The sequence below is a fragment of the Dermochelys coriacea genome, chromosome 16 (assembly GCF_009764565.3).
Source record: "Dermochelys coriacea isolate rDerCor1 chromosome 16, rDerCor1.pri.v4, whole genome shotgun sequence".
Lineage (NCBI taxonomy): Eukaryota > Metazoa > Chordata > Testudines > Dermochelyidae > Dermochelys > Dermochelys coriacea.
In genome coordinates this window covers 4,231,617-4,247,433 of record NC_050083.1, presented here as the reverse complement: position 1 = coordinate 4,247,433, position 15,817 = coordinate 4,231,617, and the positions used below count along the sequence as shown (strand labels likewise).

The window sequence follows — 15,817 nt, the reverse complement described above, 5'->3', positions numbered from 1 at the left end:
TATGGATTTTCTAATTCAAATATTTTAAGAGAAAATTTATTCAGCTATACAGTACTTTTTGCATAATTTCTCAGGGTCTCCCTGTGCTGATTTTCAAGTAACTTTTCCCTGTTTTTCTCTTCAATTATAAAGGGAGACAGGTTCCTGGCTTTCCTACTGTTTCTGTCTACTAAACCATGTTCTTTGTTTTGATTTCAGTGGTTATTCCTTCACATGCTGTTGAATACTCACCAAACCTCTTCACTGCTTGTTCTTCCTTTCAAAAATAAAATAAATAAAAAAAAGGACACAGTTTCTGGTACCTACACTATCCATCTCCCTGGTATTCCACAAGGTCTCCTCTTGAAAATGGAGATTGATTTTGCTTTGGTGCTAAATACAGCCAACCTCCAGCTTACCCCTCCCTTTTACTTTTAAAATAGCTTTTCCAGTTACTCCTTCTGCATTCCTTGTACCTAGAACTCCCGTTGGCTTTAACGGGAGTTTTGGGTACACAAGGAACATAGGATGAGGCCCACTGCAGAGTTTTATGGCCACCATACAGTCCACCAAGGAATGACTGCTACTGCCCTGTGGTCTCAGACCTCAAGATATGTAATCAATTCTTCCAAACCTGTAATAACAAAGGGCTATTGAGAGGCCCAGATACATTCCTGAAAAAGAGAAAATCCCACACACTTATTTTTTTCCTAAAGGTTGTTTTATTGTAAAACCATAAATACAACACTGACATGAAAATCCTCAAGCAACTGATGCTTTCTAACAGTTGGTCTTCTGCCTTGGCATCAACTCTGAAAAGAATGTTGCAGAAATATGTCTCTAAGACACCTCTCCAAATAACTGAACTCTGGCCTGGAGCTCTGAGCTAGTTGGATCTTAAGTGGAATTACTCCTTTTCACACATGGAATATTTCCATTCAGACAGCAACAGACTTGTAGAAACAGCAACATTTAAACAGCTTGATTTTTTTTTAAAGAATCCTTTTTCATTTGACGTCAATCTAAGTTTCAAACAGCACTGAATTTATTTAGCTGTAAAAAATAAACGAAAAAAAAAATCCTAGAAAGAAAAAACCTAGAACTTGAGTTAGCCTCAAGCATTCATATATCACAATGAAAATCAGCAACTCAATCCCGTGCAATATTGCTCTCTATTGAGTCATTCAATCCACACCAACAATACATGAGACTTCAAACAGGTTTGTTTTGTTTATTAACACAGCAAGTGTGACATTAGATAACCTTTTAAATACAGTACATGGTACAATGCGGGGCCAACTGCCCGCACATTTCCCCATTATGAAGATAAAGCCAGCGGTGGCGGTTTATAAAAATATTGTGTTGCTACAAAAGTATAAATTAATGCTACTGGTATTAAGAAATATTAAACACATAAAACTTATAAGGATTAAGAAAAATATTCATTAATACCTGTAGAAAACTCTGGCCTAAAAAAGATATTTTTTGTATATTTTCTTTTTTTAAGATGGCATGAGATTCTTGCACTTGCACGTAGAGAGACACATGCTGGTGCATCTATGGTATTGCCTAGAACATCTGCATCTATCGAAAGGAAGGTAAATGTACACAAGTTACTGGGTGAGAGGAGATGGGGAGGAAAAGGAGAACTTTGTTAATCATTTTCCTGATGAAACAAGAAGAATTCAGCTCCCAACAGGAGGTTTCAAGAACTTAACATACAAAGTGAAGAACTTTTCAGACTGGCTGCATATGAGGATTTCCTTGTGTTTTTGTTGGTCGGAGATGTTCTAGCTACAGGATAGACTGGAATCCTCAGAATCTGGATGATGTGAATTCCTCCTGCATTTGTGACCTTGGGTATTCACCTGTCATCCATTATCAGTTTTCCTTTTACAAAATTAAATAAAACTTCCAATGAATGTAAAGGGACTTTGGCAACATACACAATTGCCCTAAGATTCTGTTGCTCTTTTCAGAGTACATGCCTCCCTTCTCAAGCAGATGGGACCTTCTCCATGGATAACAATCAAAAATAAAAAATATATACCCTAACCACACATTTCAGAGACAACCCCAAGGATCCCCAGAAGACTATTCAAGACTTATGAGGCTGGAAGGGTCTCTTTAAGGAACTTTGGCTGTACATAGCAAGGGTTTTACGTGCCTCTATCCATCAATTCCATTGCAAAACCTCCCTATTGTTAAGGCTATGCTGCTCATCAGGGTACCAAGACAAATGCTGGCTCCTGTCAGTGACACTAAAATACAGAAAGAAACAATCCTTTCAGTCAGTGGTCGATGTTGGGCCATTCATGTGACTGATTGCAGAAGCTACACTAAAAATTTCACATTCAGCTGCTTACAGATTTCTAAACCCTAAAAAGTCTACTGGATACACTGTCCTCTAATGTGAGTAAAACTCTTCTGTCAAGTTATAAAACAAAGGACTCTAACAGGCGTAGTAAAAAAACAAAAAAAATCCCACAACTCTCCCCCCAAAAAACCCAACTGACCAACAAAATTAAACAGAACCTCCTCCAAACTTTCATGGTAGAAAATTAAATTAGAGGGCAATACACTCTCCTTGGTTTACCATATCTGGCCTAGCATAAGCAAGCTATTCCCATAGTATCAAAGGGCCATTCCAACTAGGATCTGTGCTTGTTTTTACCTCTGCTCATTTACAATGATTGGCTTAATGAAGTTTCCATAAGCCTAAAATTCCCCATGATATACAGACATGTCCTAGGTGCTGTACAAGAGAGTACTTATTGCTACTGGGCAACATTTTCAAAATCACCGAAGTGATTTAGGAGCCCAAATCCCATTGAAAATTTTACCTGCAGTGTCTGATGCTTCTAGGGATTCCCAGATGATACCAAGGACTCAGAACTTCTGTGTGACACAACTGATGCACAGTGGGAGGAGTAAAACGTTTGATTTAACTCTCAATCTTGCTTGCACTGTTAGCTTGAGAGTAAATGAGAGGCATCCATTTATTATTTGTGCCCAGGTACCCTCAGAATTGGTGCCATTCTGCAAGCCCATCAGCTGCCTCCATTCTAAAGCACGTGTATATATACTTTAGAGAAGGAAAAAATCTATTTGGTCACTTTGTCCATGCACAGAGGCGAATGCAGTACTGAGCCATGCAGTCTGTCCTCCATTGCTCTATCTGGTCTTGTTTTAAATGATGGGGCTCCAAACCCATTCCCTTGAGAGACTACTCCTAGATTTAATAGATCCTTCCGCAATAAGCCAGGCTTCCTGAGATCCAGTTTAAATCTCCTTTGTTTAATTTCATCCCGTTACTCCTAGTTATTTCACATGGAACACCCTAAACAACTCTACCCCTCTCCCCACTTGGGAGTTCGCACCTCTGAAATACTCACAGACCCTCTTGTCCTCCCTTGGTTGTCACTTAGTCAAACTAGATTTAGCTTTTTCTTCGTTATAGGTCAGTCCACCCAGCCCCACTGCTTCCAATTTGTTGGTAACTTTGTGGTGTCTGGAAGTGAACATAGTATTTTAGGTACAGTATAATGTCTCTTTATTATCATTTCCCTCCTCTGTGTCACGTTGATAGTTCAGCCATTGTTAGATTCAGAGTGCTCTAAAGTATGCTTCAGATTGGCTAAGGCGGTACGAACTCCCCCTTCAACAAAATACTTCTTACAGAAAACCCTCCCCATTGCTACAGTGTGTGAAAGTTGCATAGAGCCACTCTATAAGGTGTGAGAGCCACAACACTGTGAGGCACCACATGGAACACTAAGACTGCAGAAGGATTCTCTGACACAGCAATTCGGGCCTTGGGCAATATTTTCAGAAGCACCAAAGTCCCATTTTCAAAAGGGATTCAGGGATTTAATTTAAGACTCATAGCCCTAAGTGCCTACATCCCATTTTCAAAAATTGATGTAGGATCCTAAGTCACTACTGGACACATTTTTAAAGGGCATTAGGTGCCTAAATACCCTTAAAAATCTGGCTTTTAGGTACTTTTTAAAATGTTACACCTTGTTTATAAGAGAAAAACTACATCAGTGTTCATTAAATATATCTAGTGAAACTGGCAGAAACCTCTAATGTAGATGCTTAAACCAGTTTAACTCGTACTTAAATCGATTTAGCTTAATTCTGTAATTTACAGACTCAAGCTAAACCAATTTAACACGTGCTTAAATTAGTTTGAATGGCTACATTTAGGGGTTTTCACCAATTTTTCATAGATTCCAAAGCCGGAAGGGACCATTGTGATCATCTAGTCTGACCTCCTGTATAACAATTCCCCAAAATAATTCCTAGAGCAGATCTTTTAGAAAAACATCCAATCTTGATTTTAAAATTGCCAGTAATGGAGAATCTACCACACTCTTTGGGAAGTTGTTCCAATGGTTAATTCTCCTCTGTGTTAAAAATTTAGGCCTTTTTCCAGTTTGAATTTGTCTATCTTCAACTTTTAGCCATTGGATCATGTTAGATGTTTCTCTTCTAAATTGATGAGCCCATTATTAAACACTTGTTTCCCAGGTAGCTAAGTCACCCCTTAATCTTCTCTTTGTTTAACTAAAATGCTGTTTTACTCAATTTGATTTAGATTCTATTTAGTTAAATGGTTGCAAATTTTCTCATATGAACAAGTCTTTGCTAACATCCTTCACTCCAGCCTGAAACGCAACAGAACAACAAGACACTGGACCCATCACATCAGCCAGTCAGCTTGCTCCTAACCATTCAAGAGATAACCTCAAAGTGGAGTGGAATATTGTTGGACAATAACCATGTTCTATTGTTGGAAAAAAGGAGAGGAGAAACTCAGATAGAGGAGAGGGTTATAGGTTCAGCGCTGTTCAACAGGCATCTCAGCTGCTGCACGCTCACAAAAACAGAACTTTCTGCGTAGAAAAATTCTGCCTTTATATCCTATTTTTTCAGTTCTCTGCCTTTGTTAAGAAGAATATTTGGACAAGACAAGAGGAACTTTCTTTCTTCAGAGTTCATCTACTCTTGGTGCTTGTTTCCTTCTATGACAGTTCTCAGACATCATAATGGTTTCCACAGCACAGAGGAATATGATGTCAGGTGCAGAATAAACAGCAGCAGATTAGTTCACACAGAACAGAGATTCCGGTTTCGTTCATAGAAGTGTTTATCTATAATGAATGAGGGAAGCAAAGTGTTTTGCAGTTTCCTAAGCATACATCAGTGGGCCTGTAACTGACAATGCAGAGTGAAACTGCTTCTACAGCAACAGGATGTTCCACTCAGCTTACTGGCCACCAAAACAGATCTTTGTGGGATTATTCAAAAAGCTAAGGTTGCAGGACACAGAAGTATCCCCAAAAATGTTTCCAGGCCAGTGTAGCACAATGATTTGCCAATGTCACAATAATGTGGCACAAAAGTTTCTCCCAAACCGATAAACTGGCTTGCTTCCTTAAGCAAGGGGACACAGCCTAGAGGGGAGGCATAACTCTTTTCCGCACCAGTCAAACACATAAGCTTTGTATTAAGTTTGATGTCCTCCTCATTGGGGAGGAAGGGGGGAGAATTCCCAACACAGACTGTTCCATCCAACAGCTGGATGAAAGAGCTTCCAGTTCAAAAGGAATGGAACTACATTGCACATACAGCACTACCATGAGGCGTGTCTTCTCTACTCTACCACTTCCCACTGTGGGACAGGCAGTGCCTGCTGCTACTAGAGACTGCTGTGGGAGAAAGCGATTCTATGTACAGCGTGACGGTCAAGCCAAACTTAACAAAGAGCAATAAATAAATGGAGAACTTGGCAAATCAATGGTAAAGATTTCCTAAATTCAAAACCATTGCAAATTATCTGCACTCCCTGGAATGAGCTACTGTCTGAGTAACTGGGGCCGGGAAGGAGGAAAATCATCACAAAATCCTTTGCAAATAAAGGAAATCTGTGTGCTGCTGACACAATTCTCTCCTTATAACTGACAAGAGTAGAGAAGAAGTGGATAGGGACAGTCGAGGGGCAGCTCATCATAGGCTGGTATCATCCTGTGGGCAGCACAAAGCACTAACAGGTGCTTGCAAGTGAAATGCATAGTGCCTGTAACATGTTTATCTTCCTTATTAGAAGCTGCGAACTCTTCCATTCTCTTGGTAGGGAACAGGTAGTTGTTAATTTCATGTAAGCTCATGGACTTTCTAGACTGCCAGGCTGAGTTTATAAATATTGGTGAGTTTCTCACCTATCAGACACCACTGCAGTCATGGGTTTGACATCCATAGCAGTACGGCTATAACTGTGTTGGAGGCATTCCCAATTTGGCTAGGGCGAGAAGTCTAGTAAGCTTCTTTCTCTGATCTTTCCACCAAGAAAGCTCCAAAAATGATTCTCAAATCTGATGTTAACATCAGTCTGCATATTAAGTAGATGCCAAAATGGTTCCAATTCTGTCTCATTCACTATGTTAGGGCTTTGACTCCCTGTCATAGAATATCGGGGTTGGAAGGGACCTCAGGAGGGCATCTAGTCCAACCCCCTGCTCAAAGCAGGACAAATCCCCAATTTTTTCCCCAGATCCCTAAATGGCCCCCTCAAGGATTGAACTCACAACCCTGGGTTTAGCAGGCTAATGCTCAAACCACTGAGCTATCCCTTCCCCCAGTCAAGTCCCCTCTGTTCACACAGTGTCTTCCTGATACGTAAGAAAGGAGAACAATCACACTGTCCCCAGGCTGGGACAACAAATCTCACTTGTCCCACAAAACTACTAATCCTGTCCAATAGCAAACATGTTCTTGATTAAGGTTGGGAATTTGAAGGAAAGGTAGGGGAATTGGAAGCTCATTTCCCACTGAACTGGAATTGAATTTCAATGGGAGTTGTGTGGTTAACTCCCTTCAGCTCCTTTAAAAGGACTTACTAAGATGTAATATACTGATTCCATGAGAATGAACCAAAATCCTGTCAGGAGTTTTGACTGTCAAGGTGCATCATGCACACTATATGCAAAAAACTGGAAAGCCGTTCCTGCTTTGGGTTCTGAACTCAGTGAAAGTTTTACTGTGTAAGCATCACTATTTTCTCTCAGTGGTAACTAAAGCATGTCACAAAGGTTACTCAGTTTTCACAGTCAGGGTTTCTCTCCCTTTTCTTTTTCTCCTTGGCAGTTTGAAATTTCAATTTGTTTATTAAACTTTTCTCTTGCATTGCATGTGCAAACCGATTAATTATTGTAGGGTTGCTCAAAATGACTGGGCAGGTAGTGCTCATATGGGAGGAAATAAACAGCAAAAACCTTTGTTCTGAAGGGACAAGAAATCCCACAAAGAAATATCTCTGTTTGCAAAGTCAATTGCACAAGAAAATACATTTTGGGGTGTCTCCTGCTCTTGAGTGTTCTCTTTAAATGGAATTATTCCTGCAGCACTGGGCTGTGCTTACTAGAAACTTTGTTAGAATAAAGACCTCCATAGCCACACTTACAATTGCATTTAGAAGATGGATGATTTTGCACTGGTGTCACGGGCAGGAAGCCAACACAATCTTCAGCTTATTCAGTCTGCACGAGGTGTTGTTTCCCAGCTGGGAAGGGGCAGAGGTCTGTTGGGAAAGATATCTGCATACCCAGGGCTGTCCTTAGATGTGCCTGGAACAAGTAGGGGTCACTATTGTGAGAACTCTCCCAGCTCTGAGCAATACAGCCCACAGAGAACATCATTCAGTGCCTTTCATAATCTAGGTGTCTGAAGGGGAAGTGTTAGATACTGGGAGTGCAAGTGACTGCAAGCAAACAGCAACCAATGTGTGCTCACATGGGGAGTTAGAACTTGTTCTACTGGGAGATGGATTTATTGGCCAGAACTCTGGGCTTTATCCTCCATTGCTAACAAGTGTCTTTGGACTTTTAATTGTCACCACAACCAGAGATGGGCAGAGGAAACCTTGGCTTAATGTCTGTTCAGTGGATGGTACCTCTAAGTGTGCAGCAGCCTCCTTGTCCCCAGGAGTACATTGTCAGCATGCAGCACATACCCACATCCTGCTCAGGGATTTCAACCCACAACCTTTCAGTTCAGAGTTGATAGTGTTACCAACTGAACTGCTCTGGAGACTCATCTGGGCACATAAGACCAGTCTCTTGTCACCAGTGATTCCAAGTAGGGAGCAAACTGCTTCAAGTGTGAGAGGATGCATCAAGAAAGGAATTTATTTAATTTTGCAATTGGGATCCAAATCCCTTTGGTGGAGAATTCAGTTTGATACCAAGGGTCTGGATTCATCCAAGAACACCAGATTTAAGAGGTCAGGTGCGATGCCACTCAACTTTGTGTGCAGACATTTAGGATTCGTCTACACAGCAAAAAAGCTCCAGCAGCAGTGAGTCTTAGAGCCCGGTCAACTGACTCGGGTTCACACCTCGGGACTAAAAATAGTAGATGTTCCCGCTTGGACTGGAGCCTGGGCTCGGAGACTTGGCGAGCCAAAATCTCAGAATCTGGGCTCCAGGCCAAAGGGGAACATCTACACTGCTATTTTTAGCTCTGCAGCACAAACTCTGCAGGCCTAAGTCAGCTGACCCAAGCTCTGAGACTTATTGCACAGAGTGGTTTTTTTGCAGTAAAGACGTATCCTTAAGAGCTTGCCTTGCCTGCCAGCTGAAATGACTCATGATACTTGGATTTTATGATGATCTCCTATACTGCAAGTGGGAATGGTCTATATGTCTGAAGAGCCAGTGAACATGAAGTTTTAAGGTCACAGGACCTTACTAGCTAGAATGATTCAGCAATGTAGCAAGTAGTGTAATGCACTATAGGTATTTAAAAGACATTCGTGCTATCAGAGAAAACCATTCAGAATAACGCAAGAAGGTACTCTGCACTCAAATGGGAGCACATACATTCAGAAGCCCACACGCTTATCTTAGCTTCCTCCAAACCCTACATTTTGAAAACTGATGACCTCTGCTCCCCTGATATATCATACACCTTGGTTTGTTCTTGACCATGTGAAGATTGTTTTGACATGTGTACGGGGAAGGCTTACAAAAATGTTGTATAGCAGAGGTTCTCAAACTGAAGCCTGTGGATCATTTGCTGGTTGTCCACAGAGACCTGTCCAGTCATACTGTGTTAGCTGTTAAAGTGTATTGAAAGACACTAAAATTACATTACTTTGTTAATGTTACTTCTCCATTTAATCAATTGCAGCAGTTCCCACAGGGATGTTGTTGGTCCTCAATGGGACAGGAGGTATCGACATGACAATCCAACTGTGAAGATTTGTTCCACTCTATGAACAAGTTTAAGAACCACTGCTATATAAGATGCACAAGTGAGATGAGCTAGTTTACAGTGGGACTTCAAAAAAAAGTTTATCTTGTAAAAAAATTATATAAAACATAACAGTTACAGAGACTTTTTGCCATAATAATTTCTCTCAGTTCTAAATCAAACTCAAAATGGTAAAATCACTAGCTAAAACGTTAAATTCAAAAATGGGAGTGGAGACAGAAGAGTATAATTTTTGTGTCTTATATTAAAATGCAAAAAAATGTGTTTCCTTAAAGTCTCCCTTCCTGATTTCTAGAGATACTAGTGCTTGTAAAACACAGCTGCCTTGATAACATGCAACATATGTTAAGAAGGCTACAAACAAATGCCCTCAAGGTGTACAGTTATTCATAGGAGCAAAGCCCAGTGGAGAACTGGTCTATTCAATGCTATTTGATTATCCATGGCAAGGTAGCCCAGGGGACAAGAGGAGAGGTGGGGTGGAGGAGAAATAAAAGAAACTTCAAGTCACTTTAGATTGCAGCTGCCTGAAGATTTTAGAATGTCAGCCTCCCATTGGTGTGCCCACTTGAAAACATTAGAAAGTCTATCAAGTCCACATGCTAGCTAACAGAAAGGAGCATGTTCCTGGCAGAGGGCTGTGTCTGACACGTGTTCGGCTTCCCTCTGAAACTTAGTTTTTTATTATATTTTATATATGTGTGTGTGTGTGTGTGTGTGTGTAGAACAAACCAAGATGTGTGTGTATACACACACACACACACACACACACACACACACACATATATATATAAAATCATACACACATATATATAAGCACTTGGTTTCCAGGGGCTTTCATAATGAGGTCCACAGTGTTTAGAACTTAAATTTTTTTCTTTGTCTGGAACAGTGTTTTAAATTTTTTTGTTTGTTTTTTTTTAATTAAAAGACAGTTTTAAAGCATGTTGGACTTCAAAAACATGAGTTTGTTCATGTCTTCTGGACTGAGCAGCCGTCTCCTTTTGATTAAAAGGGCCTGCTCACACATATTTACACATTCACTTCTGGCACCGACAGCAGGCACTGCTAAGAGCCAAAAGGCCAACTTGGCTAGTTTCGTATGCTTTTGGGTAACACAAGACCAGTACTGAAATAGATCAGGGGTGGCCTGGAAGAGGGGTTCTTGCAAATAATCGTAGACTTCATTTTTCCCAAACTGCTCTTCTTCCTGAGCTGGCGGGGCCTCACCTGCTGCCCTTGGTTTCTTGGTAGAAGGTTCAAATTCTGGTTCTTCTGCCCAGGACTCTTTCACTTCATTGATCAATTCACAGACTTTGCCAATGATCTCTTCATGCTGGTATGGTGGGACTGGCCGCAGTTTCTGCTGAGGGTCCAAGATCATGGCTACTTTGTGTGCAGAGTGAACTTTGAAGTTCTCCTTCAGTGCCTCCAGGAAGAGGTGGCAAAGCTTGCTGACTATGCCAGCGTCATTGGCTTTGGAAGTGAATAGTTTCTCCAGTTTCACGTAGGTGGGCAGTACCAGCTGCAGGGTGGGCCGGCTCTCATTGCTCAGTTCAATCACGGCTTGTTTCACTGGGGCCAAAATGGCTGCCAGGTTGCTGAGAAGATGCTTGTTCAGGTTTTGGATGAGGTTCATCTTCTTGGCTCTGCTGTAGAACTCGCATATCTGCTCGTAACGCTCATGGACAAGCAAGAGGGAGTCAGTCACTGAGTTCCAGCAGGGTGGGGGAGACGTCTCCTCCAGGGAGCCAAAGGTCTCCTTTGAGAGGCCCGTGGATCCTGCCAAATCTTCACAGACATTCAGGAGCTCGATGACTTCGTGCATGTTGCGAGCCTGTAGTGTTCGCTTACTCAGCACGCTCTGCACGACTGAGTTCAAGGCACAGGCCGAACAACGCAAGCACATACCTGCCTTGGAGAATGCAGAGGAGTTGACTTTGCAGTCTGTGACGTACACTGTCCTGATTTCTGACATCACAAACTCAGACATCACGTTCTGCACCCAGTGGTGGATAAAATCACCATTATCTCGGATGTCCACACCCTTAATTCCCAGGACATAACTCTTGATGTGGTTGCCTTCAGCTTGATAAGCTGTCAGGATGTAGCAGGAATCAGGGCCAATGCTCTGAGAGTGGCAAGTGACACCTATCCCTAGGCAGGCATTGCTGCCCAGGGCACAGGTGACTTTCACTTTCACTTGGTTGTACATCCGAGGCAAATGCTTCAGTGCCAGTGTGTTGAAGTTGCCAAGGATTTCTGTGACAGAGAAAGCACCGTAACGAGCACCACTATCCACCAAGGTCTGTGCCAGCTTGATGAATTCCTTCCCGCTCACCACACTCAAAGCTCCTAGGTCGGTGCACATTACCCGCAGCAGCCTTTCAGCAATGTTCTGCCGCTCCTTCTCCGGGATTGCACTGTTTGCTACTGAACCACTTGCAGATGCTGCAGAAAAACAGAAAGAAGAAAGGAACTTGTCAGGATCATTTCTTCTACACAAGGAACAGAAACAAGGCCAGAATTTCTCCTCTGCAAGTGACCCAACCAGGAGGCACTTGCCCAGAGTATGGCAGGTACAGATCCATTCCTGAACCTAGGATTTCCAGTGGGCCTCTATACAAAAGTGCTTCTAGATTCAGGCTGTCCCTGCTGATCCAATAACAGACTTTTCCTCTTGCTTATAGCAGAGAGGAGCTTATCAGTATGTTTTCCCTGATTCAGTAATAGAAGCACAGCAAAAGTGGATTATGCAGGATTCAGCTGCCATCATGGCCTTGGGCTGCTGTCCTCTGTCCCTCCACAGAGACCTCTCTGTGGCACTGAACTAGGAGCTGTCTAATTGAGTTATAATCAAGTATGGTACTGGTTTACAGTGTATCAGGGTTAGAAGTTAGGTCTTCGATTCACCTGGTAGGTCTTGTGGGCTACGCTGGCATTTCCATTCTTCTTCTGTTGAGAATTCAGGACTCACGTTAGCATCAAATTATTTTAATAAGAGCTGCATCTACCTAGATTTTGTATGTGCAAGAAGTCTGGGTTTTTGGTCAACTCCATTGGTGTTCAGGCCTGTACAGTTTAAGGTTTTCTTTCTCCTTCCCCAGCTCTAGTCTATTTTTTGTGACTGCTGCTGGGCTTTATTGTTGATTCTGCCATTTTTGGACACACCACAGTACACAAAATATTCGGTTTTTAATGGATCTTGTTTCCACAGATTTCAGAGTAGGAGCCGTGTTAGTCTGTATTCACAAAAAGAACAGGAAGACTTGTGGCACCTTAGAGACTAACAAATTTATTTGGGCATAAGCTTTCGTGAGCTACAGCTCACTTCATCGGATGCATACAGTGGAAAATACAGTGAGGAGATTTATATACATAGAAAACATGAAACAATGGGTGTTACCATACACACTATAAGAAGAGTGATCACTTAAGGTGAGCTATTACCAGCAGGAGAGCGGGAGGCAGATGGGGGACCTTTTGTAGTGATAATCAAGGTGGGCCTTTTCCAGCAGTTGACAAGAACATCTGAGGAACAGTGGGGGGGAACAAACATGGAGAAATAGTTTTCCCTTGTGTAATGACCCACCCACTCCCAGTCTCTATTCAAGCCAATTAACTGGTTAATGAGTTCGGTGACAGGAGCTCTCCCTCAGCTTTTTTCCTACCATGACTACATTTCCATCACCTCCCCTGGAGTTTCCAGATATCTCTACACAGATATCAAAAAAAGAAAAGGAGTACTTGTGGCACCTTCAAGACTAACAAATTTATTTGAGCATAAGCTTTTGTGAGCTACAGCTTACTTCATCGGATGCATTTGGTGGAAAATACAGTGGGGAGATTTATATACACACACAGAAAACATGAAACAATGGGTTTTATCATACACACTGTAAGGAGAGTGATCACTTAACATAAGCTATCACCAGCAGCGGGGGGGGGGGGGGGGGGGAAGGAGGAAAACCTTTCATGGTGACAAGCAAGGTAGGCTATTTCCAGCAGTTAACAAGAACATTTGAGGAACAGTGGGGGGTGGGGTGGGGGGGGAGAAATAACATGGGGAAATAGTTTTACTTTGTGTAATGACTCATCCATTTCCAGTCTCTATTCAAGCCTAAGTTAATTGTATCCAGTTTGCAAATTAATTCCAATTCAGCAGTCTCTCGTTGGAGTCTGTTTTTGAAGTTTTTTTGTTGAAGGATAGCCACTCTTAGGTCTGTAATCGAGTGACCGGAGAGAATGAAGTGTTCTCCGACTGGTTTTTGAATGTTATAATTCTTGACGTCTGATTTGTGTCCATTTATTCTTTTACGTAGAGACTGTCCAGTTTGACCAATGTACATGGCAGAGGGGCATTGCTGGCACATGATGGCATATATCACATTGGTAGATGCGCAGGTGAACGAGCCTCTGATAGTGTGGCTGATGTGATTAGGCCCTATGATGGTGTCCCCTGAATAGATATGTGGACAGAGTTGGCAACGGGCTTTGTTGCAAGGATAGGTTCCTGGGTTAGTGGTTCTGTTGTGTGGTGTGTGGTTGCTGGTGAGTATTTGCTTCAGGTTGGGGGGCTGTCTGTAAGCAAGGACTGGCCTGTCTCCCAAGATCTGTGAGAGTGATGGGTCGTCCTTCAGGACAGGTTGTAGATCCTTGATGATGCATTGGAGAGGTTTTAGTTGGGGGCTGAAGGTGACGGCTAGTGGCGTTCTGTTATTTTCTTTGTTGGGCCTGTCCTGTAGTAGGTGACTTCTGGGTACGCTTCTGGCTCTGTCAATCTGTTTCTTCACTTCAGCAGGTGGGTATTGTAGTTGTAAGAACGCATGATAGAGATCTTGTAGGTGTTTGTCTCTGTCTGAGGGGTTGGAGCAAATGCGGTTATATCGTAGAGCTTGGCTGTAGACAATGGATCATGTGGTATGATCTGGATGAAAGCTAGAGGCATGTAGGTAGGAATAGGAATGATGGTGGGATGGAAATTGTTGAAATCATGGTGGAATTCCTCAAGGGCTTCTTTTCCATGGGTCCAGATGATGAAGATGTCATCAATGTAGCGCAAGAAGAGTAGGGGCATTAGGGGACGAGAGCTGAGGAAGTGTTGTTCTAAGTCAGCCATAAAAATGTTGGCATACTGTGGGGCCATGCGAGGAAGTTCTGCAAGGTACTGAATTTAGCCGTATAGAGTGGAAATCTGTCAACTTCATGAAAAAACTCGTACAGATACAGACAGACATCATCTTCCTCTCCAAATGCAAACAGATGGACATCATACCAAAGGGACTGAAGGTAAAAAATCCATTACAATCTACATACCACACAGACTATGCTGATAGCTTGTGCCATACACACTCCAAGAAATTGCGGAACTTCCTGATCAACATCCTCTACAGCAAACAGGGAAAGATTAAGAATTTGCTCTCAAAACTGGATACTCTCATAAAGAACCAACCTTCCACACAAACTTCCTCGTGGCTGGACTTTACAAAAATTAGACAAGCCATTTACAACACACACTTTGCTTCTCTACAAAAGAAAAAGGACACTAAGCTATCCAAACTACTACAGGCCACAAGGGGCCACAACAGTGATTACCATAACCCACCCAGCAATATTGTTAATCTATCCAACTATACTCTTAACGCAGCAGAAGAATCTGTCCTATCTCGGGGCCTCTCCTTTTGCCCTTCCACCCCCACGAACAAGATACAGTTCTGTGGTGACCCAGAATCCTATTTTCGACATCTCCGACTCAAGGAATATTTCCAACACACCTCTGACCAACATATTAACCCGCAGAGACCTTCCTACCAACACTACAAAAAGGATTCTGGGTGGACTCCTCCTGAAGGTCGAAAAAGCAGACTGGACTTCTACATAGAGTGCTTCCGCCGACGTGCACGGGCTGAAATTCTGGAAAAGCAGCATCACTTGCCCCATAACCTCAGCCGTGCAGAACACAATGCCATCCACAGCCTCAGAAACAACTCTGACATCATAATCAAAAAGGCTGACAAAGGAGGTGCTGTCATCATCATGAATAGGTCGGAATATGAACAAGAGGCTACTAGGCAGCTCTCCAATACCACTTTCTACCAGCCATTACCCTCTGATCCCACTGAGAGTTACCAAAAGAAACTACAGCATTTGTTCAAGAAACTCCCTGAAAAAGCACAAGAACAAATCTGCACAGACACACCCCTAGAATCCTAACCTGGGGTATTCTATCTGCTACGCAAGATCCATAAACCTGGAAATCCTGGACGCCCCATCATCTCAAGCATTGGCACCATGACAGCAGGATTGTCTGGCTATGTAGACTCCCTCCTCAGGGCCTACGTTACCAGCACTCCCAGCTATCTTTGAGACACCACTGACTTCCTGAGGAAACTACAGTCCGTTGGTGATCTTCCTAAAAACACCATCCTAGCCACTATGGATGTAGAAGCCTCTACACCAACATTCCACACAAAGATGGACTACAAGCCATCAGGAACAGTATCCCCGAGAATGTCACGGCTAACCTGGTGGCTGAACTTTGTGACTTTGTCCTCACCCA

General features: G+C 42.5%; 1 protein-coding gene across 25 annotated transcripts in view; it reads right to left on the bottom strand.

Annotated features, from left to right (window-relative positions):
- Positions 1-678: 678 nt before the first annotated feature.
- The window catches only part of ZNF618 (zinc finger protein 618), a 325,372-nt gene continuing 310,233 nt past the window's right edge, over positions 679-15,817 (bottom strand). For all 25 annotated transcript variants that reach the window (XM_043499111.1, XM_043499112.1, XM_038374100.2 and 22 more), the window contains one exon: positions 679-11,709. In XM_043499111.1, coding sequence (XP_043355046.1) covers positions 10,196-11,709 — 1,514 coding nt within the window. In that variant the 3' untranslated portion in view covers positions 679-10,195. The remainder of the gene's footprint in view (positions 11,710-15,817) is intronic.